We start from the raw sequence: 22,196 nt of genomic DNA on the forward strand, positions 1-22,196 counted from the left end.
TACTGCATTAAATGTAAGCTTTCTGTTTAGATGGGAAAGACTGCTGTGACTGGAAGGTAGGAGCCAGATGTGAACCCCTTTAGTGGTACCTACCCGAATAAACAGATTATTTTAAAACTGGTTCAGAAAGACCAGCGCTGTCCTCATTCTGGTGGGCGCTATCTGTGAACATTCACAGAGAGCAACTTTCCTGCCTTCACATTTGATGATTTAGCAAAAGCCATTTTAGCTTTTTTTATGCTACACTTTTAAATGTTCTCTTAAATACCTTAAAACCTAATTCCTAGTTGCTGGATTTCCAGTTTTCTGTGGCAGAACCTGCCAAGTTTTCTTCTCAGCCAGTAAAAAAGCCCCTTAGTAAATTGAAAATTGGGAGGTAAGGAGCTTTCATATAAAAGTGGATCACTTTTCATACTGATGCAGAAACCAGAATCTCAGCCTGTTGCAGTGATGAACCCTGCTACATACAGTTTTTGTATACTGTGTTACATCTTGACATTTCTAGGAGCGTGTAAACAGTCTGTTGTGAATACTAGTGACAGTCAGAGCCCTGTTGCTAAAGAAGAGCATTGACTCCACAGGAATGAGCACGCAGGCAGGCATCTTCTGTTGGATGCTTTATATTTTGTTGCAGCAAGGAGGCATAATGCTGATGCTCTTCTCTACTTCCTATGAGTGGTTGTTAGCATGAGAGTACAAGAATGTGAAATTTATGCTTATTCTTTTAGTTAATGTGATGTATATAGGCTTTAAAGCAAGGGATCAAAAGAATACCAAATTATTTCAGAATCGAGAGCACAGCAACTTCCCCAAAAGAAATAACACCAAACATAAAGTCTAATACATAAGACAAAGCTGCCAGTAAGGAGTTATAAAAGTACTAATTAATATATTTTTAAGCTCACAGTGGTCAAGATAAATGCTGAAATTAAATAGAAGAAAATTTACTCTGAATTAAACTACTATTGTCTAAAGTAAAAAAGCATCAGAAGACAGGGAGGAATTTTCCAGTTTTTCCATTTCCATTGAATGTTACAGTGAAAGGAATCCAGAATTTCAGGCACATAATCACAATTTTTTCATAATGTAGTGAGTTTATGTACATCTGCTTAGCACCAGGCACTGACTGTGTGCCTACTCTTAGGTTTAAGCTTACATTTTGCCATTTGGCATAAAATAGTTTTGTGCATGCTGAGCTGTTGTAGCTTAACTGACATCTGGTGACTCTATAAGGAGAAAGAGAATGATTATGGAGAAGAGAGAAAGCCATTCAAATTAATTATTGCAGCACCAGTTCTACTCATGGAGCACACAAACAAGGTAGCTTGTTTCCTCAGAATAGAAGTACCTGCATTTTAAACCATGTGCTTTAAAAAGTTGGACAGTAGCAAGCCCTTAAAACAAAGTGAGGGCTGAAAGTAAGATTTATAAAATTGTGCAGAAATTATTTCTAGGATGGTAATTTCCTATAGAAAGAAAAAATATTTTGTCATTGTAAGTATTTTCCACTTAAGACAGTAAAGAGCTAGGATTGTCTTGCTTTTAATTAAGTTCATTCTACTAATACTGACATGTAGCATTGTGAACGCTATAGTGACCTAACTGATTACTCCTATTTATACAGTACCTTAATGCTGAATGCAATGTTTATCTTGAGACTGGAAAAGTCATAACTTCAGTGATTTTAATACATGATTTTACAGGGTCATGGCAAGCGACCAACTTCTATTGAAATTGTGGTCCTCGTACAGGCTTGCAAATCCATCTCCTCGAATTTCTCTACTTGTTGATGCTTAAAGTTCAGATGCTGTCACTATGATCAGCAAGGTACTAAAATAAAATAAGTAAACTAATATATATTTTCTGTTTTGTTTAGGGTGCAAAATTTGGACATCCAATGGGATTAAATCAGGCTCCTCCCCCACGTTCTTCTGTTCGAAGATCATTTGGAAGATCCAAACGATTTAGTATTACTCGTTCTCTGGATGACCTTGAGGTAATTAACTTTCACTTAGAAGTGAGTTCTGGAGAGCAACTTACAGTAATCAATGCTGATCATTAATGAAAGAAAGTGAGTAACAGCTATAGTGTAATGAAGTAACTAATCATTGTATGATATTTATGAGAGAAGAATATAAATTTCTGGTATCACCTGTGTTTTTCAGTGTTACTTGACTACTTTACTAGTTTACGTTGATGCCAGTACTGGCCATTTTTTTTGTGGGGAATTTTGACTTTTATTTTAACCATCACAGCTGTCATGTACAGCAAAAAAATATGGTTTTGCTGATCCAAATGTACATCATATCTTAGAAATCACTGTATCGTGATATCATATAAAAAAATGAAATACTCATTATATTCTTTGTTTTATTCATCTGATGATCATTGCATTGAGAAAATTTTTTGGGGTTAATTTTGTTGCTGAACCAGGTTCTTTTCATAACTACCTAAGCAATGTAGCTTACTGAGAATGGAAACGTTTTTAAAAATAGTCAAATATTTAAGTTTTCCATTGCTATATATCAGCAGTTGAAAAAAGAGAATTCCTGGTCAACTTGATGTTGGTTGTTGGCTATGGTGATTTTGGATAGAACAACGCTATTTCACATCTGGTATAACATCAGCTGATGCCTGAACCTCAGTGGCCAAACCATATTGGTTCTGGTGAAAACAAGAAATGAAAAGCCATTTGAATTTAAAAACCTGCTCCTGTATATCTGCTGAGGGTGACCCTCAACCAGCTGTAGGAATGGCTTTGTTATATATTCTCTTCTAGCGTGCTTCCTTGGGAAAAACTGACCCATAGTGATGTGAAGGTGAATGGAGAGATTTTTCCCTTACCCTTTTATCACGCTTACCTGGAAGAAGGTTTGTGCTTGTCAAGAAACAGAAATATGTGCAGAGCTCTTGGCATAGGAACCATGTAATACATATTATGCAGCTCTTCAGCATGGGAGGGAATGTGGCACACTGATTCCTCTAAATGGGAAGGAGGTGTTTAAAAAGTGTTTGAGATGGGAGGAGGAAAGAGGGAGATATTCTGAGATTCCTGCTGTGGGAAAATGTGAGAAGAATGGCATTTCACTGACTCTTAACTGAAGGAGAGGGCAACTCAGCACACTGCATTTTTAGGGAAAAATATATGGAAAGAGCTTCTGGTGTGCTTAGGGAATGCAGGTAGGAACTGCAGTTACTTATTTCTCAGATGTTTTAAAGGACATTTTCATTATGGTCTATTTCTATCTTGTCTGAAGCTTTTAAATATCTTGCTTTCTTTCTCATCATGAAAAATACTTTTTCATTTCTTTGCACTCATAACTTTAATACAGTTAGTGCATAACTTTGAAAAACAGCAAGAGCCTCTGGATAAAGCTGTTTGGGAACCATGTACTACATCTTTCTTCATCAGAAAATGGTGATTCTTCTAAATTCAAAAAGGCTCGCCACTATATATTATCAATTTTGACAAAATTTCTGGTCACAGTAAGATAGAATATCTGTGATTGTAGTGCTAGTGATTCATGTGTAATAGGAAAAACATGGTTCACACTGTGTTCTTCCAGATTCAGATTTCCTAGAGACTTACATGCACACCTAACATTTTGAACACCAAGGATATAATTTAATGACTGTTGTAGGAGCTGTTTTACATTGCATAAATATTCATTAAAATAGGGACTTGGTACTTACTTTCCATTAAGTTCAGAAAGACAGCGTAGCCACTGGCCTAAAAAGTCCATTTTTCTCTCATTATGTCTTAGTTGGTATTTGTTAGGGTGTGTAAATTGAGTAGCCCCAACAGGAGTGATTGTGAGGCTCTCTGTGTTACGCGATGTCCTAATTCTTAAAGCTGTTACTTTGAATGGGGGAACTTAACATTCTAGATCACAATGTGAATTGGACAAAGAAACAATCTGTATTTGGATGAATGCCCTCACTACATGTAGCTATTTGGGTGGGGACTGCTCCCTGTCAATTGCTTCATTTCACTTTGAAATATCTTTTTTTCTCCTCTACATGCCGTAAGAGAATTACTGTGGCCACCAGGAGAAATGCCAGGCCAGAGAAGAATTTTAAAAAAGTCAAAGTAAAATAGTGTTGAGGTGTTTCAGATGTGGTTCTAACTTTAACATTGCTACTGCAGCACTTTTCCCATGCACTGTTTCACTCAGTGTAGTAGAACACAATGTTGTTAGTACATGCTTAGATTACTTCCGGTCATCTATTTAGGGATGCTGGAAGAGGAAATAACAATACCAGGAAATTCTTACGAGACTCCACCTTTGGAATAATGACCACGAACATATTATATAGGGTACTCGGTTGTTTTTGTGTTCTTTCCAGTTATCTTAGCAGAATGGATAAGGTACTAACCAAAACCTGAAGTTTGAAAATGAATATGCTTCTCTGATTTTTTGGGTTTTATTCCTGCTGGCATCCATCTTAGTATTCTGAAGTGAGCAGTGTAAGTAGGTTCCATGCAATTTCTTTTATGGGCATATGCTGAACTTGGTTCATTTGCATATAGGTCAGAAAAAGGCTGTATTTCGATTTTTGGTGAGAGTTTGAACTTGCTGTCTTTGGAGCTGTTTTGCTGTGTTCTGCCATAAGGTGGCGTGGTTTCTTTGCAGTTTTTTAAAAAAATCTATCCAAGAAGAAAACATATCTTTACATATATTATTTTAATAAATAAAAACAACGATTGCAAGAAAATAGTTCACTTTTCTTTGAAATATTACATTATGGCTATTTACACATGCACATACAATATTCTTATAAGGTTAGAATTAGCTGTAATGATACAGTTGGCCCTCCTTAAGCACTTTCCTCTTACCTGCAGAAGCAGTTTTATACGTAGAAGAAAACAGACAAGTTTGTAGGATTAACCTCTAGGTGCTGTATTTACTAATAGGACCTGTATATAAGAGCATTTGGAATCTGCAGAGTTCAAAATAGGATGAGAGCGCAAAATTAACGGATGCAGTTGTGCTATGCCTGTGGTACGGCAAATGTCTCACAAAATACACAATTTTATTAATGAACTGTGGAAATCATGCTTGTTCACACCAGAGCTGAATGTGATTACCTTGTAAGCTGGAACTGAAATCAGAGAATTAGTGTCTAGTATATGCCTTAATTATTTGTTTTCACAAGAAATGTGTTTAGAACTTTTTCTGTATTAAATTAAAAGAAATCTGTTTTTATTAAGAACATATTAATATTTTGTATGTAGTAATACACTTTACTATATAAATCATTTGTCGTTAAGAAGTAGTGTCTGTTAACAACCATTCTAAAATTCTGTGATTTCCACTGATTTTACTTCATAGCATATTTTCTGGTTCATATTTGCAAGGTGTGCTTAAGCTAAATGGAACTTGCCATGATTTAGGATTATGTAGTATTTTGACTAATGAGAGAGCACGATCCTACCTTTCTTCCTGCTTCTCTTCCCTGTAGGTAAGTGCCACTGCTCATCCTCTTGCATGATTCTGCCCTGGCGAAGACTTCGTTTATAGATTTAGAAACATTTTAGGTGACTTTGAGACTGCAGAGACTAGAACGCTTCCTTTGTAAAAACATACGGAACAGAGTAATCCGTTTACTCTTCAACAGTTTTGGAATCAGATTGCATATCACTTTCAACTGTAGCTCATTATATTCATATTTTATTTTTTCTTGAGGTCTGTAAAAATGGGTGACCCTTGCAGTATTCCCTTGAAGTCAACAAATTTATGTTCCTTCTCACCAAGGAGAACATTGAAAGCTATTGTGTTTCCTGAAAATCATTGTGACATTTGTACTTTTGGTATTTCTCTGTGGTTAAAAATGGGGCAGGATAGCATCATGAGAGACATAATATCTTAGGCAAACAAGTGTCAGGCTCTCTGAGTATTGTTAAATAATCTTTTAAAGTAGAGATCTGTTTAAAATTAAGGACTATTTAATTCTTTTAACTAAATATGAGGACAAAAAAAGATGGCTGTTGCTGCTTTTCTTCATGTCCTCATGCAGTTTTGGAAACCTTAAATCTAATTCCTGTATGAAAAAGAACATTTGTTTGATCAAATTTCTGTGTTTAGTAACGTTTTCAAAGTTCAAGTGTGACATATATTCCTTTAAAAATCAGTGAGGAATTATATTAGAATGTTCTATCTTAATTATAACCATTAATAATGTAGTATTATTAGCTGTTATTATAGTTAATAATGCTTGATTTTTTTTTTGTTTTGTTAATTTCACTGAAACAATTTTTTTTGCATTTCATTTGCTAATTGAAAGCACACAACACATCTCTCTGGTATGGGGTTTATATACTAATGAATGACATGCCTCTGCTGGATATTAGGTTTGGCATCTGTGGGTGGCAAAACCCCCTAAATGCTCATTTGACTTAATAATGAGTTTTTAAGTGGGTACCTGTCTTTGTTTGACTGATTTAAATAATCAGACAAAGCTTACACAAGGAGATAATAGCTTATATTACACCAACTAGTACACTAGAAAAATCAGACAAGAAGAGCTAAACATGCCCCAAACTTTTCCCACCCTGACAGTTGGTCTAATGAAAAGTATTAACTCTCCCTGCAGAGCTTGCTTTGCTGCTGTGCTTACATCATCAGCATGGCGACAATGCCACCGGGATGGCTAATATAATATAATTAATTGTGTGATTTACATCAAGAGGTCTCATAATTTTCAGCTTATAATTGTGAATTTAAAATTTGAAAAGAATATATATATTTTTAATCTGTGATAACTTGCCATACACTGCCAGTATACATGGGTTCCACCATACAGTCCTTTAAAGATTGCATTTTTTGCTTGTATTTTGTCCTAATTTTTATCTGAGATATAACTGATGAATTGACAGTTTTGCTGTCTGCTTTCATGAAGGTGGAGAAAAGGCCAGTTCTGAAATAAAACTGCATGCAAGAATAAAGTCTCCACATTTGTACGTAAAAGATAGTTCTGTATTTTTAGCATGTTAACAATAGAGTTCTTAAAAGGCTGCTCCTTTCTCATATACAGATATTCTGGAGTCTGAATGCTAACACAGTCCAGCCCCTAACACCGTTATTGTGGAAGCCTAGTGGATCTGTGACCACAGCCTGGATTCTTCCTTTTCTCTTTGCTAGAACCTGTCTGGTGTGGTGGGGTGGAGTGGCAGTGACTACCAGATCCTGTTCCTTGGAGTATACCGCCAGGGTCAGCTTTTAGACCAGTGCAAAGCCTAGATGTGTGCTTACTGATTTTACAAACACTTGCTATAGTAGCTCAGAACCTCTTGCTGATCTGTAATATATAGCTTTAAATAGTGTAAATTCATTATGACATTAAACATTGATTTCTTTACCGTGAATTACTGTAGCATATGTGGTCACAGAGCTTGTCAGAAAGGCTTTGAAAGCAGTGGTGTCTGCCAGGCATTCTTTTGCTCTGTTCAGACCTTTGATTGTTACTATCCTGGATGGAGTTGTTCACCCGCTGTGCAGCGCAGCAGCTGCGCACCTCTGCTGGTAAATGAAGGAGTGCCAGAGCACAGAGGCAGGAAGGGGACTGCAGTGTTTGTACTGCCCCATGATTAGAGTTGTCATTTGTGTAGCTTTGTATGATTTCTGGACATGGTTTAGGCATTAACCCCAAAGGCTAGCCTCACTGTGCCTAGCAGGCAGTTTGGATGCAACCAGCTTGATTGCTGGGAGGCTGGGAGAGCTTGGGTGTATGATAGTAACTAGAAAGCACAGCTGCGCTTTGGAACTACACAGTAGCTTATGGTGCTGTTTATTTGACTAGTACAGATATGACCAGTGTGTCTGTAGGTTACCATCCATCCCATTGTGGATGATGCCTGCATTAACCCTTAAACATTTTTTTTTTTGCTATCATCATTCTTAGAATGTCTTAAAGACTTACAAGAGCATCACTTTTTCACATTTCGTTCTCTGGACTACTCTATTAACAATTTCGGCATACTCTAGAGGATCTTCTTCAGGCTTATACTTTGGCATGTGTGATCTTATTGGGTACTTTAGTTATATCCATTGCTACTCCCTAAAGAAATAAAACACCATGCTAGCAATATGCATTTATTTATTTTCCTCCACAGATCACGCGCTAGCGATAAAGTTGAGCCTTTGCTGGTCTTTTATATTGTATCATAATTTTTAAAACTTTACCAATATAGGCTCTTCAGTTTTCCTTACTTTTATAGACTTTATCATGGAAAGTTCTTATCCTCTTCACACTGTTTTATAAAGCATCTGACAAAGGTGGGTTGGCCAACAGATGAGTACAGTTGCATATGACCTCTTTATCATGAAGTGGATACACTTATTTCTAGACACAATCCAGAATGCTAAAGTGTGTGATTTTTTTCCAGACGCAAAAAATAATGGGATTTGTTTTCTGTTATAGCAATTGGTAGAATGACCATACTTAGGTAATTTTACTATTTACTGTTTTTTTTCTGCTTTTGGGTTATTTTCTTTATTTCATATTGTGGAGAAATTTGCCCTGTAAATTTGCACGCAAAAACCAGAGTATTCAGAGGACGTGCTGAGAGCTGGATCTCACCTCTGCTTTCTTAGTGAGCTGCATATGGCAGTGCTCATCGTGGTAGTGCTCATCTCATACTTTGGTGCCTGAGAAGAAACCAACGGTGTTGCCTAGGACGGATTTCGTAGGGAATTAAATCCCCATATGTGCAAAGACAGTTGACACTGAATGGAAAAAAATCTCCCTGTGGAAGCGATCAGTACTTTGTCTGACCCTGCCACTCAGCTCTATCCAAGCCTTATTGCCTCTGGGCTTGGCTCTTGAGCACAAGCCAGTTTCTGTCACAGATCCAGAGGCACAGTGTATGCTTTCAGGGACTAGATGCAAACTGGCATTCTGCTTAAATCCTGAGGCAGCAGGCCTTACTTCTTGTCAGCAGTGTGATTAAATGGACATAGGTGAATTTATAAGCTGTCAACATCTCTGATGCAGTCACGTTTGTGGAATTAGAAGCATCAGCCAGGGTTAACGAGTTAAAGTAACCACCTAAAGCCACAAAGGGGTCATATCCCTTAGTTCAGTATTATAAGGTATCAGACCTTGGGTTTGGCTCTGTTCTTTTGGTTCTGGTTTCCTTGTATAGTGACAAAACACAGTGCTTGCAGAACTGGGACTCTTCGTAGGAGGGCAGCCTCTCAGGGGTATCTTTATGACCTTTGGTACCTAGTGTTATTTTGAAACTGGGCTTGCTCTCTTTGAACTAAAACTCTCTGCTCTCCTAGGTCTAATTCATGAGGCATGTTAACCTTCTGACATTAAGGCAAAGTAATAGCTTACAGCACTGGGGTCTGTTACTGTAACACAGAATTATTTAGTACTTAAGGCTGGCTCTTACTTCAGTTTCTTATGTTACTGTTGATTCTAGAGCATCTTTTAAAGGCCCCCCCAAGAAGGTGAGCAGTGAGGTGAACTTACGTAAGGTAATAAGGACAAGAGCAGTCTCTGAAGATGAAAGCAAGCTGCTTTTATGAGACTGCATGACTGGAGAATGAAATAGCAGGTGAAAATGTATGCAGATAAATGTAAAGCAATGCAAATGAAGCAAAATAGTCCTAGCTTTATACATCAAATGATATGTATGCGTCTCTGAGCTGTTTCCTCTCAGAATTGAGGTCTTTGAGTTATAAGAGACAGTTGTGTGAAAACATCAACTCAGTACAGTAACAATGAAACAACATCTTACCTTGTGAGTTCTTAGGGAAGGAACAGAGGAAAAAGCCCAGTGATTCCATTGTACAAATCTATGATTTGACCACACCTTGAATGTTATAATCTGGCCTTTTTATTTCAAAAAGGTTATGATATATTAGAAGTAGAAAAAGTTCAGAAAACCCTAATGAACACAAATTCACCAGTGGCATAGAAGTAGTAGTTGGGATTGACTGCTCACTGTCCCCTTCGGGACAAGAAGTCGGCATCATTAATTAAAGGTAGTAGGAGCCAGGAGCAAAACAAACAGAACACGATTGTTCATGCAGGAGGTGAGTCGGTCTGTGGGATGCCTCACCACTGAGCGCTGTGGATGCAAGAAATTTGCATGTCCTGGGGGAAAAGTGGACAAGTATTTGGAGAAGAGATCCACTGGGGATTATTTAGGATACAAGCCACACCAGGTTAAAGTAATCTCCTGGAATAAAAGTGCCTGAAGTCTGGGAGAATGTCATCAGGGAAGTGTTGTGTGCTGCTTCTCAATAGACATCTATGCATGGCCACCACTGCAAACTTAATACTGGGTCTGATAAACCTTTGTTTTGAACTGATTCTTAGACTCAAGGATGGATGTTACTTCTCCTTAACTGTGGGGTTATAGTTTGTACTCTCAGTGTGGGAAGATGCATTACTTTTCACTTGGTGTAAACTTCTTTATGAAGCCAAGGGCTTGCTGACCACAGCACCCCCTGGCAGAGTGTATCTGCCATGGGCTCTGGGAGCATTTACTCTTTGTGCTGCAGCTGTCAAAGGGGGAGGGCACCTGCAGCTTTCCTGGGCAGAGCTGCTGCTACAAAACAGGTTGCCCATGCAGTTCCCAGGTGGGAATGAAGAATTGTGTGACTGGTTTCCTGCGTCTGTTATTGCTGTCCCTTGGCTGCTCTTTCTGTTACCTGGAATGTCGTCTTATCGAGTCATGTGCTGGGGTGAGGAGGGATTTTCGCTCTGTATGATCTGGTTAATGTTCGGGGATGAATTAAGGCCTTATTGAATGAATTGATTTGCATTTTTAGAGTAGAATCACAGCACAAATTATAGCACTGTAGATATCCTGTGAGTTGTTTCTGATACTGTGTCCATGCTTAAAGTGCTGGGATTTTGGCTAGGAGTTGGTACCATTTAATTTTCACCATCATCATGTATTTATCAGTCCAGTGAATTTTAAAAAATTGACTGAGCTTCTACTATATGAGCTACTGCTTTTTATTTAATATTAAATCCTCAAAACATTTCATTGTTCTTTTGATATTTAAAAATGCACAGTAAAAATCCATCCTCTTTCACTCTGGACTGAGAAACGGCAGCAGGATGGAACTTAAGCTTTACTTGTTGGGCAGAAAGTGTGTGCATTTCTTTCTGAAAATATACAGATATTGCTGGTCTGTCTGGAGAGTAGGTGTGGTATTGAAAATTACAAGAATCATGTTTCACTTGGAACGCGAACCTTGTAAATGCCAATGCCCTGCTTACTCAAAAGAACACAGAGCATTTTGGTAGGATGAGATAGATTGCATAAGATGCGTACATGTGATTGTAATCGTACTGAGACACGTACCTGCATGCCAGAAACAGAAATAAATATGCTGTGAGTCCTAAAAGTTTTAAATTTTTTAAAGAATATTTTTAGATTATATTTTAAGTATTTTTAACAGAGATGGATTACCTACTTCATGCAGATAATGTGCTTATCAAAGAGGAATGTATTAAAGAAGAGAGTATTTGGAGGAGAAAATGACGTTGACTCAATGCTTGAACAAGTTAGGACAAACGCTTGAGACAGAATCATGTAGGCCCTTACTGAATGCATTTTACATTAGCAGATTCCTCAGCAGCATGCTGTTGTCTTTACAGAAGCTGTATTGTTTCACACGACCTGCCTAAACAACATTTTAAAAGCTGCTTGCTCCTTTTGATGAGAAGATACAGAACCAGTATTGAGGGCGGAGAATGTGCTGGAGAGGGAGGAGAATGGGAGAGGTGTTGATAGGGCAACAGACAGAGAAGCCTCATTTTTTTACTGGACTCTGGAAGAAGTAAATATGTGTTGAGAAAGAGCGTAATAATAAAGTTGGAGGGACTGTTTCTTAACAATGAGCTATTAAACCATTTATACATGGAGAAAACTTTTACTGATAGTCAAGTGTCTGTAAGTATAAAGTTTTGTTTGTCTAAAGCGAACAGAAAACAGGAATATGGTTTAATGAGTAGCCTTCCGAGCTAAGAAATCTTACAGTGAGATATGATAAAAATGCTTCTAAGGATTCAATGAGGTTTTAAAGAGACAAAGTTTGTAAGTATAAGATTTTAAGTTGACTTTCTATATAAGCTGTATTATGAAATTAATAATACACCTTTTATATATAAATGTTTTAAATCTTTAGCATCATATTGTTTTTAAAATGTGATGTGTTTAGTAGATATACATACTTCTCTAATTAGGTTTTTAATAACTCTTTCGCTTATTTTTCACTACATTTGCACGTATTTTTCCATAAATCAAGAATGTCATGTTGAAGTTAGAAGTTACCTTCTTATTGTTACAGCATCTTTTTAAGGTATGCATTTAGTGTTTTTTTTTTCTTCCAGCTGGATTTTTATTCAATAAAACAGAATCCAGATTGTATTAGTTATTCAAATAACTGAATATAAAAGAGAAGAATTTATAGAATACAAAATTTCTGAGGCGTAAAGATTTCAGACCAGTTTTAGCTTTTTATTGCCCAGAAAACACTTTTTGTAAGTAAAGGTCCTAGCTGTATTATCAGATTTTGACATTACAGTCTTATTCTTTGTGTCTATATGTCTCAGAGGATAGTTGTCTTTAATGCTAAAAGTACAGCAGCAAAACTATCAGTTTTTAAAATGATAAGGGAAAGAAACAATTGCAAGGCTTAGAAGATGTATATGCATTGCTTACCTAATTAGTAGTTTTCATGTAGTAGTTTTCATATCAATTTTACATTGATATCCTCAAGACCCATTGATTCTTAGAGGCTCCATCTACAGTAATAGGAAATTCAGAAGCGGCTTACTGTGTTTCAGTGTTCTGTCACTTAATTATATCCTCCTTAATACGTAATTTAATTTTAATTTACTGTTGGGCTGCAAGTTGCCTTCTGTCTGGATGTGCAAGTTATGCTGTTTCTGCATGTTTTTCGTAGTGGAAAGAATTCAGTTGTATTAAAATGTTGATCCGCAGAAGGAAAAAAATAGTAATTATTTAAAAACAGTTGTTAAAAAGTGTATTTTTTATTATCAGTTTACAGTTAGGCTCTATGAAAGTATTTTTCGTGGTTTACAATATGGCTTTCAAAACCAAATATTTGTTTTTTGAGTAGATTTCTGGATGACAAATCTTCCTGAACTTAACACTTTGCTGAGACTGGCGTACACATTTCAGTGTAGGCAGGCAGCAGGGGGCACTTGGAACAGTGCTTTGCATCCAGTCTCCTCACTGAGTTTATTTTACGAGAAGTCTTGTTATTTAACAAGATGGCTTGTATTTCAGTTATTTACACGAACAAATTCCAGAAAGTTTGGCTTGCAGATATAATTTGTTAATATTGCCATGGAATAGGAAGGACTTTAATCTTTAAAATTGGTGGAGGGGAACCACAATGCTGTGAATATGAGAATCATCCCTTTCTTAATCAGCAGTATATCTAGGGTCTGTTTATTTTTGTGTTACAGATGAATCACTGATGAGAATGAATCTGGACAGATTATAGAAAATTTGGAGAATTAGAAAAAAAAAGTATTTTATAGTAAAGTTTTCTTTATTTGTCTGTAGGCTTTTTGATACACCTGCTTTTTAAAATGCAGGAAACTAGGGTCAGTGAGCTAAATCATATTCTTAACAATTCTTAAGAATTCTGGCTTTCATGCAAGTAGTTCTTAGTTTCTTTAATATGAGATTAAAAAAGGAAATACCTGATATTAATGAGGTTTAAGATTTTTGATGCATTCAGCTAATGTCAAACTTACTTTAGGAATTTGTATGACTGGTCCCAGGGACTGCCTCTTTCTAGTTGCCTGGTGTTTTTTGTGTACATTTTCTTCTTTTAGGAGTCAGGGATATATTAAGTCCTATCCATATTTTGACAAGTTAAAACTTATCCAGGCTTTCTGTCATTCTGTCTTTCTCTTCAGCTTTTTCTGCTCTGAAAACAAATGTACAAAAGAAAATAGGAGCAGGAAGTGGAAGGAGGGTAGAACAGAAAAACAGATCAACCTTATCTGGGGTCTCTACCCCTTCCCACAGTTTAGCTTCTAAGCAGATGGGTGTGGGTTTATAAACGTCGTCTTTGGTATATCTGAATAAGGTTTTTTAAAGCTGTTGTGTCATATTTTAACACTTCCCCTTAATAGTTTTGAAAATTAACATTCCTTCTGCGTTTGACCTTTGAACTTTAAGTTGCCTGCCTGGTTTACAAATATGGTACACAAAATCACAAGATTCTGAATCTGGCAGCTGCTGAAATAACCTGTGAAACTGTAGAGGGATATGACTTTTTTTAAAAGGCTTTCAGAGTCACAAGGCATTTCATAGCAGTTATCATCAACTGGTACTGTATAATTGGTAGAGCTTATTTGCACTGCTAGTAGAGTCACTGGAAAAAATGTGGACTTGCAACGCTCAGTTCGATGAACTAAAATCAACAACTCTAAAGGTCTGTTTAAACTAAGGGATTATTAGGTTTATAACACCAAGTATGAGTGCCTAGAATGTATAAAGCATTGCCCACACACAGTGTTCCTATCAGTGTTCACAATTGTTGGTCCAGTGAAGGGCTAATCTTGCAGCTACATCCCATTGCATGTAGGGTTATTTTCTTCCTCACCGTTCTTATGTTCTTGTGGTTAACATCTTCACCTGTTAAGACTGTGCTTGTACATTTGATCTTTCTAGGTTACTTCCAGGGGACTTAGGACTTTTACCAATAGTGTTGACTTAAACTTTTTTTGTGTTACCCCAAGGGGGTGTTCACAGGAAGGTTCTCTAGGCATTTCTTATCCATTTGTGCTTTTTGCATATCCAGCGCAAGGATTATTATGCACCTGGTTATGCACCTGCTTGTAATGGTGTGGCTGTTTGGTTAAGGTGTTTACATTCTGCATCCCACTTGGTTTAGTGTCAAGCAAAATGCAGTATTTAAACACTTCTGTTTGGCTTTTTTTTCTTTATAAAATTATAAATTTTTAATACTTATCTACACATAGTGAACCTGTTCTTCTGTGCAAGTATCATAGAGCATTTCCTTTTTAAGTCCTAAATAATGGAGGGTATCATTTGTAAAACACATTCCTTCCTGTCTACCCACCTATTTGTTTCCATTGTATTTCTTCATAGTGTTAAATACTTGTAGAACACAGCATTTCAAAAATGCAGTGGTGTCCCTGTTCAAAGAAGTAATCAATCATAACATGAACTTTGTCCATTGCAGCAATTTGCTTTTGTCTCTGGAGTGCTTGTTAAAGCTCTATTTTCATCTGCAATTTGCTTAAGGTTTCTCCTCTGATCACTGTAAGTCAAACTGACAGGATAGATTTTTTGTGTTAACCGAGTCTCTTCATTCTAAATACAGAAATGGGAAGATGCGTGGACTCTGTCTTTTGCAAGCCAATCTTAATGTGAGATCTTGAGTAAAGGCTCTTAACTTCTTTTTGCCTCATTTTCTCTCTATGTAAGTTCCGAGTAACATTTGCCTTCATAGGTTTGATTTTATCTTAGTGGTTCAGCCTAGTGACTGTATGGATGTAGGGGATTCCACATGCTGCATTGAACAAGCGAGAAGATTCCACTTTCCTAAACTACTACTAGTAAGTCCACCTTGGCTCTAAGGACATGCCACTAGCATAAAAATGTCCACTAATCATTCCCAGTTTGCAGTTCTGGTGTTTATTTTTAGCAGAAAATTGCATTCTGTTTGCCTAAAAAAGTAACTGCAATGAATGCTTTAGGTACTACCACTTACTGGTGGACAGCAACAAACTTTGTGAAATCCTGTACTTTCCATATACATTTCCTTGAAGACAGTGCTGTCATGGGCAAGGTAATAGCACTTCCCTCTTACATTACAAGTAGCCTAGTTTGCACTCTGTTCCTAAGGCGCTGTGCACAGAACTGTCTTGACATCAGTTGAGCATAGGGTATTGAGGAAGGAAGGGCAGAATCTCAACTGGTTTCTGAGAGGAGAATTTTGTCTTTAGTGACAACTGGCTGCTCCTAGCTTTAACCGAATATGCCAGGTTTTCTCGTACTGCAGATTTTTACATGCAATTTATAGTGTCAATCCCCAAATTTAAGCAGAATAGACCGTTTGAGGTCCTGCTTTATTCTGGCTTGCATTATGTAAACCTCTGAAAATAGTGGTTTACTATGTAAATGTTTCTATAACTAACGTTAGGATGATTAATGTTTTTCTGAAAACTGTCTTGGAAATCTGTTTTATTGAATACAGGACTTTCACACAATTCAGCGTCATTTTATTTTCCTGATTTGTTATAGGAAACGTTTTAAAATACAATCAGCATGATTTATATAAAATGATCTAGCTTTCTGGTGAGAGATAATTGAGATCTAATCTGAATCCCTGACGAACCACAGCTTCCTGCATTGGCCTGTTGCTATGGGTAACATAAAGGGAGTAAAATAGAACTTCATACGAAATGCCTTTAAACTTTACTGGCATGTACAGGCATGGAACAAGGTTGGATTTTTGAGTTTAATCTTTGAGAAGCTGATGTGTTAAGGAAATGCTTTTTCCATACTAAGTGAAGATGAATTTAGGAAGAGTACTGTTAGGAAAAATAACTGCTGTCTCTTACGAAGAGCGGGTAAGTGATACAAATTATATTTAGCTAAGGCAAGGCATCCTTGCCGTGAGAAATTAGAAGAGGCTATTGTTATTGGCAAGAAATTAGAGAAGATTGTTATCAGCTTCAGAATGCTTTTTGCTTAGCCTTTAACTTTTAATACTTTAAATATTTGAGTGAAAACTCCTTTGTAAATGCAAATGTTGGATTTTATTATCAGAGAAGAGTGAAGGGAATCTTATTGTTGTAACTAACGTTCAGATTTTGAGATGCATTTATGAATATGTATAAAGCTAGAAAATCAGTATGTTTATAATCTGTGCCTTTTTTTTTATTCTGTGCAATGTATTTTGTAAATGCTTTCTGTACCATTGTATCAATATTATATATTCAGGTAGAACTGTATATATTTTGTATATATCTTTATCAAAATAATTTCAGAGATTGACATGGCATTTAAGGCACTGTGTTTATATGTGATAAGATTGGTTTTGTTTGGGGTAAAAAGTTGAACAGTTATTCCTTAAAGGATTTCCAAATGTCACATCATTTACTGTTCATATGTTGTTTTCATAGAGTCAAATATTTGACAAAAATATTTAACCTTCAGAGAAATAGATATTCTGTAAAATTATTGTGCAGTAGTTCTACTGTATTTTTTTTCCTTGGGAATTCTTACATCTATAATACTTTTATTTTAACTATTATAAATGGACTTTTTTAGTGGCAGAGAATTGAAAAGACAATTTCTGTAATACTCCTCAAGAGGCATTCTGAAGGGTCATTCTCATATTGACTGAATATGAGAATTCTGTCAATATGACAATTCTGAATCATGAAATTAATTGCCGTAATATTTTGAGATGAGGATATAAGTGCTGTAATTTTACTCTAATATTTAGATAGGAGTTCATTTGAGATTATTTATTAGAAGGAAAATCTAGCAATAGTTTATAAGTAATATGGCTTTATTTTTTATTTAAAATGTTAGAACAGTGTGTACCATATTTTGAGATATGATCTCCCTTTCAGAGATCATTGGAGTTCATGGCACTTGTACAAAGTTAATGCTGTAATGTATTAAGGATAAAAAAATGTGTATGCAATGTAAGTCCTGGAGTAATGTGACTGAAGATCTAGGGATCTGCTTATAATTCATACCTTGGCAAAAAGGAGAAGTTGATTCAGGGGATTTAATAAGGATTTTGAACAAAGCTGGATGCAAGCAGACAGTCGACTGAGTGATAGGCTATCCCTGAGCTAGGTGATGGAACATTTGAAAGTTGGCTGTTTGTATTCAGTCTGTAAATCTTTGGTGCTTCATTTAAAGAACACAGGTTTCCCAAACTTCTTTTGTATAATAAAATCATATGAGAAAATAAATTTAGAGGCTTGGTGGAGCTAGGTATTCTATTCCCAGCTTGAAGGCTTAATTAGAAGGGCTTTTGTAAAATAGAGTGAAGTCTAATATAGTGTAAGCTAAGTCTGACAGATTCTGCAGGCAGCAGTCAGAGAATTCTTTGGATGCAGCAAAAAGTTGATGCCTGTATTGGAAAAATGTGCTTTAGAAAGGACACATAGGGAGGTCATTTTTAATCTCTTTTTCTCTCAGTTTTTCTGGATGTCCAGGGAAGAAATAGATGTTTCTATTTAGTCTGTGATTTTGTCACTGTCAGGGTAGGAGATAGGAATATGTCTTTCCGTATAGATTTTATCCCTCCACATTTCATCTCAGAAGGAGTTGGCAATAGATCTTTTTTTGACTCAGGAAGGCACTCACCCACATTCTATTAGCACAGATGATTTCACGTTGCTTCATTTTATTGCTAAGGCCTGGCATTTCCCTAGTATGTGTCACCCTCCTGGCATCCCCATCTTTCTCTTTGTTCTGCTCAGGTTCTTGAGCATGACTTTGACTTGAATGACAAATTTTGAGGTGCAGAAAAAGGACATTTTTGCATTGTCTTTTCTGGGTAGTCTGTACACATGGATTTATTTGCTCAGTGTAATGTCTGGGGTATGGGTAGAGTATTTTGGGGTTTTCAGCATCATGGTGTTTTGGCAGACTTTGACAGTACTTGGTTAGTTTCTTGATCCATGTAAAGTGGAACACGTGAAATAGAACTAAGTGGATTTTCTGGACGAGAGTTTCTGTCAACTGAAAGTTGCCATCAGACTAGTTTCATGCAGTGGCACCCACTTCTAGCAGGTTATAGACCATGAAAACTGAAAGATAAAGGCTGTTTCAGCCTTATGAATCGCTCTTCTTCATGCTCTCTCTTGCTTTTTACCCTGTCACTGGTGCAATACAGTATGTTGTCCATTTCTGTTCTGGAGGAAAAAGGTCATGTATGTGTAAAGTAGTTTTCTCCCTGTTAATTATTTTAAACTAATCTTCTTTTAGATTGGTTGCAAGCAGATCCTGAACACGACATCAAAAAATTCGTGGGCTCTTCTGGTTCTTCCACCTAGGAAAGAGAGATAATACAAAGAGAGATTTTACATGTTTTTTGTTAATCAGAACTTCATGCCATTTAGTATATGCTGAAGCATTTGCCAGTTTACAGAGACGTAGAACATCTTTTATGGTGTATGATAACTGGGAAGTCATGGTTCAGCGTGCTGACCTTGGCACTGGGCTCCTCGCTTGGATCGCGGGGATCAAGATCTTGCCCTGAAGTCTAGGGAAGAGAATTGCATCCTCCACCTTTGTGTGGGGTGTGTGTGTTTACCTCAGCTGCTAATCCAGCTAGGTGAGCAGGCAGAGTTCCCGTGGAAAGGTATAATGGAAACATTTTAGTTTTCCCAAACTAGATTTATTTTAAAAATCTTGGTAACTTGTAACCATCAGACTCCTGGCATGTACCATGGGCTTTTTCCTAGCCCAGTTTGGAAGTCAGAGTAATTTGAAGAACTAATTTCAGTTCTTATCTGGTTGTTAAAGATTTGAGGGTTGAATACAATTAGATTTTATCTCTGGGTGATAGTTTATGTGTACATTTGCAAAGTGAATACATATGTATCCTGTCATTTGGAATGAGATACTTAAATACTATTTTTTTTGATCTTCATCTTAGCCTAACTGACATGGGGACATACGCTATCCCTCCTCGCCTTTCAGAAATGGCTACATGCAGGAACTGTTCAATTTTATAGCTTTTAATTTTATATGGTTTTTAATAGGTAGTTCTTAATATGTGTGTGGTAACTGTTAAATTTCATCAAACAATCAAACTTTCTATGTATGGTAAATCAAATTTTGTCCTGAAGAGCCTCCAGTGGTGGTAAGCATGAGCGCTGGGGAATGAAAACCAGCCCCCAACACATAGTGAATTTTTAAAATGAGATCATCATAGTATTCAAAAAAATCTGGTCTTGCAACTTATACCTTTGGACAAATCTAGACAAGTTTCAGATGAACAGTTTAGAAGAAAGACTGCTTTGTTGAAATATGGACTGCATACAGTTTCTGACAAGTTTATATTAAAGTTTCTAAGCACTTACAAACATGTTTTGAACATATTACTGTAAATTCTTACACAATAGTTAAAAGCTTTAGTTTCTAACTGGCTTTATTGAATTAAGTGGATTAGAGTTCAGTTACATAGATGAACTTAAAGAAAAACTCTGAAAATAAATCTTACTGCCTGATCTGCAGAAGTAAACTGATAGTGCTTGGAATGTGCTGTGTAGTCCTTGTAATCTAAAAAAGTATACCATGTAGTTGGATATATCAAAACCAAAGGGAAATTTATGTGGTACTATTACTGTAACACTTGAGCTCTTCTATGAAATCACACCATTTTTTCTTAACATGATATTTTACAACTGGTAACTTTCCAGTTTAAAGACCTAAAGATTCTTTATACTATCATGAAAATCCTGTTCATTTTATTTGATACTTTTCAAAAATATGAAGGAGAGTTGTACTTAGCGTTTGAATCTAGATTCATGTAAGTGGCCAAAGTAAATGACCATTCAAAAATGTATGTATTTGGAATGTATTTTTTTTCCTGTCTACTATGTAAACTTATACGATTACTTTAACTTGAGTCATCCTTTTCTTCATTCTTTGAGAAGTGGCATTGGAGTTGTTTATGCATCAGCTGTTCTGTACAGTATGTGAATAAGTAATTAGAAGCAATTATATTTATAAAACAAAGTTCAGTAATGTAAATTACATGTTCTAAATTACAAACATGAATTAAGTTATGGTTTAACTTGAACACATAATATGCTTGCTAGACTTATGTGCAAAATAGAAGAAGAAAAAATGTCCTAAGTTCACTGAAGAACTGTACCCAAAACAGAATTACTTTTTTTGTACCTGAAACAGTTCAATTTAAAAAAGTGAGAGGCCCGGGTACACTGCTGTTTGTGTTATTGTCCTTCATAGATGCAGAAGGATTGATTTTTGTGTAGCTAAACAAGAAGTGCCATCATTTTTTTATCTTTTCCGTGGAAGATGTATTTGTATTTAGCTGAACTAGCACAAGAACAATGAAGCAATAGAGACTAGTTTAGACTTTGAAAGTTCCAACATACCTGTATTGAAAACTAGATTAGGTCCTCTGCTGATGAAGTGAATGATAAGGCCACAACAGTTTGTAACAAGTGACTTTCTTCAGGTAGTGTCAACAGCAGTAAGAGATCCTGCATTGAAAAAAGAGCAAATATTATTCTTTTAAAGATTACTAGAGGGTTTTGTGGAATTTGAAGGGGAGGGGGAGCATTTGTTGAGACTGGAAGATATAAACTATGGAGAGATATCTTCTCTCTTGAGTTGTGTATATATGTATGTTTTTTCCTTCTGTTTGTATTCCATCTTGGAGATACAGTAGATACACAGGGCATTCTTCTCTAGATTTTTGAAGAACAGTACAAAATAAGAGTTTCTTTTTAATTATTTATAAAGTTATTTAAATGTTCAAATGACCAAGAAAAGATTCCCCAGTTTAAAATAATATTTGTTTTAATAGCCATTAAAACTCAATAGAAGCTTAAATCTAAAAATCAGCTGCCCTTTCCAGATTTTTACTCAGCTGAGTGTCAAGACGCAAGCTGTGCAGTGCATATTTGGGAAGTGGTTATCTACTCGGTTTTACAGAAATGTTAGCTTCCTTGAAGTAATTTGTTATCAAAGATGAGAAGCTTTGGGTAGATAAACACCGGCATTTCACTAGAGAGTATTGTCCTTGAAAATTTGATGTAAAGTAGCGGTGGAGATGCTGAGGAGTTCTTACCTAGCTTATTGAAAACACTCCTAGATCCTTTTGGCTGTGTGGAAGTCAGAAGTTTTCAGAGTCATCTGACTGACAGAATGTCTGAATTTAAGTTGTGATTCCAAATATCTCCAGATACTACAGTAAAATAAAGTATATGATGTGTTATTTTCATGTAAAGTCTTTGCAGATTGCAGTTAAGGTACCTGCTTTCACACGTGTACTGACTGATGGACTCTATTCATCTTAGAAGGACTCCTGCTACTCACAGGAGGAAGGGCTTTGTCCAGTAGATGCTGGTGGGATAAAGTTCCAGGGAAGTGGTCAAAAAGCCTGGACTGAACTTCCTGGTAGGGAGGAAACACTTGTGGAAACAGCTGGTTTCTT

General features: G+C 36.4%; 1 protein-coding gene across 7 annotated transcripts in view; it reads left to right on the forward strand.

The window, feature by feature from the left end:
- Positions 1–22,196, forward strand: part of RGS12 (regulator of G protein signaling 12) — a 93,230-nt gene that overhangs the window by 22,187 nt on the left and 48,847 nt on the right. For 4 of the 7 annotated variants that reach the window (XM_054064858.1, XM_054064860.1, XM_054064859.1 and 1 more), the window contains exon 3: positions 1,877–1,996. In XM_054064858.1, coding sequence (XP_053920833.1) covers positions 1,877–1,996 — 120 coding nt within the window. Of the gene's footprint in view, positions 1–1,876; positions 1,997–3,067; positions 3,181–11,783; positions 11,918–15,901; positions 16,609–22,196 lie in introns of those variants that run through there. The other 3 variants (XM_054064865.1, XM_054064864.1, XM_054064863.1) reach the window with 3 other exon arrangements.

The sequence above is a fragment of the Cuculus canorus genome, chromosome 4 (assembly GCF_017976375.1).
Source record: "Cuculus canorus isolate bCucCan1 chromosome 4, bCucCan1.pri, whole genome shotgun sequence".
NCBI classification, from domain to species: domain Eukaryota; kingdom Metazoa; phylum Chordata; class Aves; order Cuculiformes; family Cuculidae; genus Cuculus; species Cuculus canorus.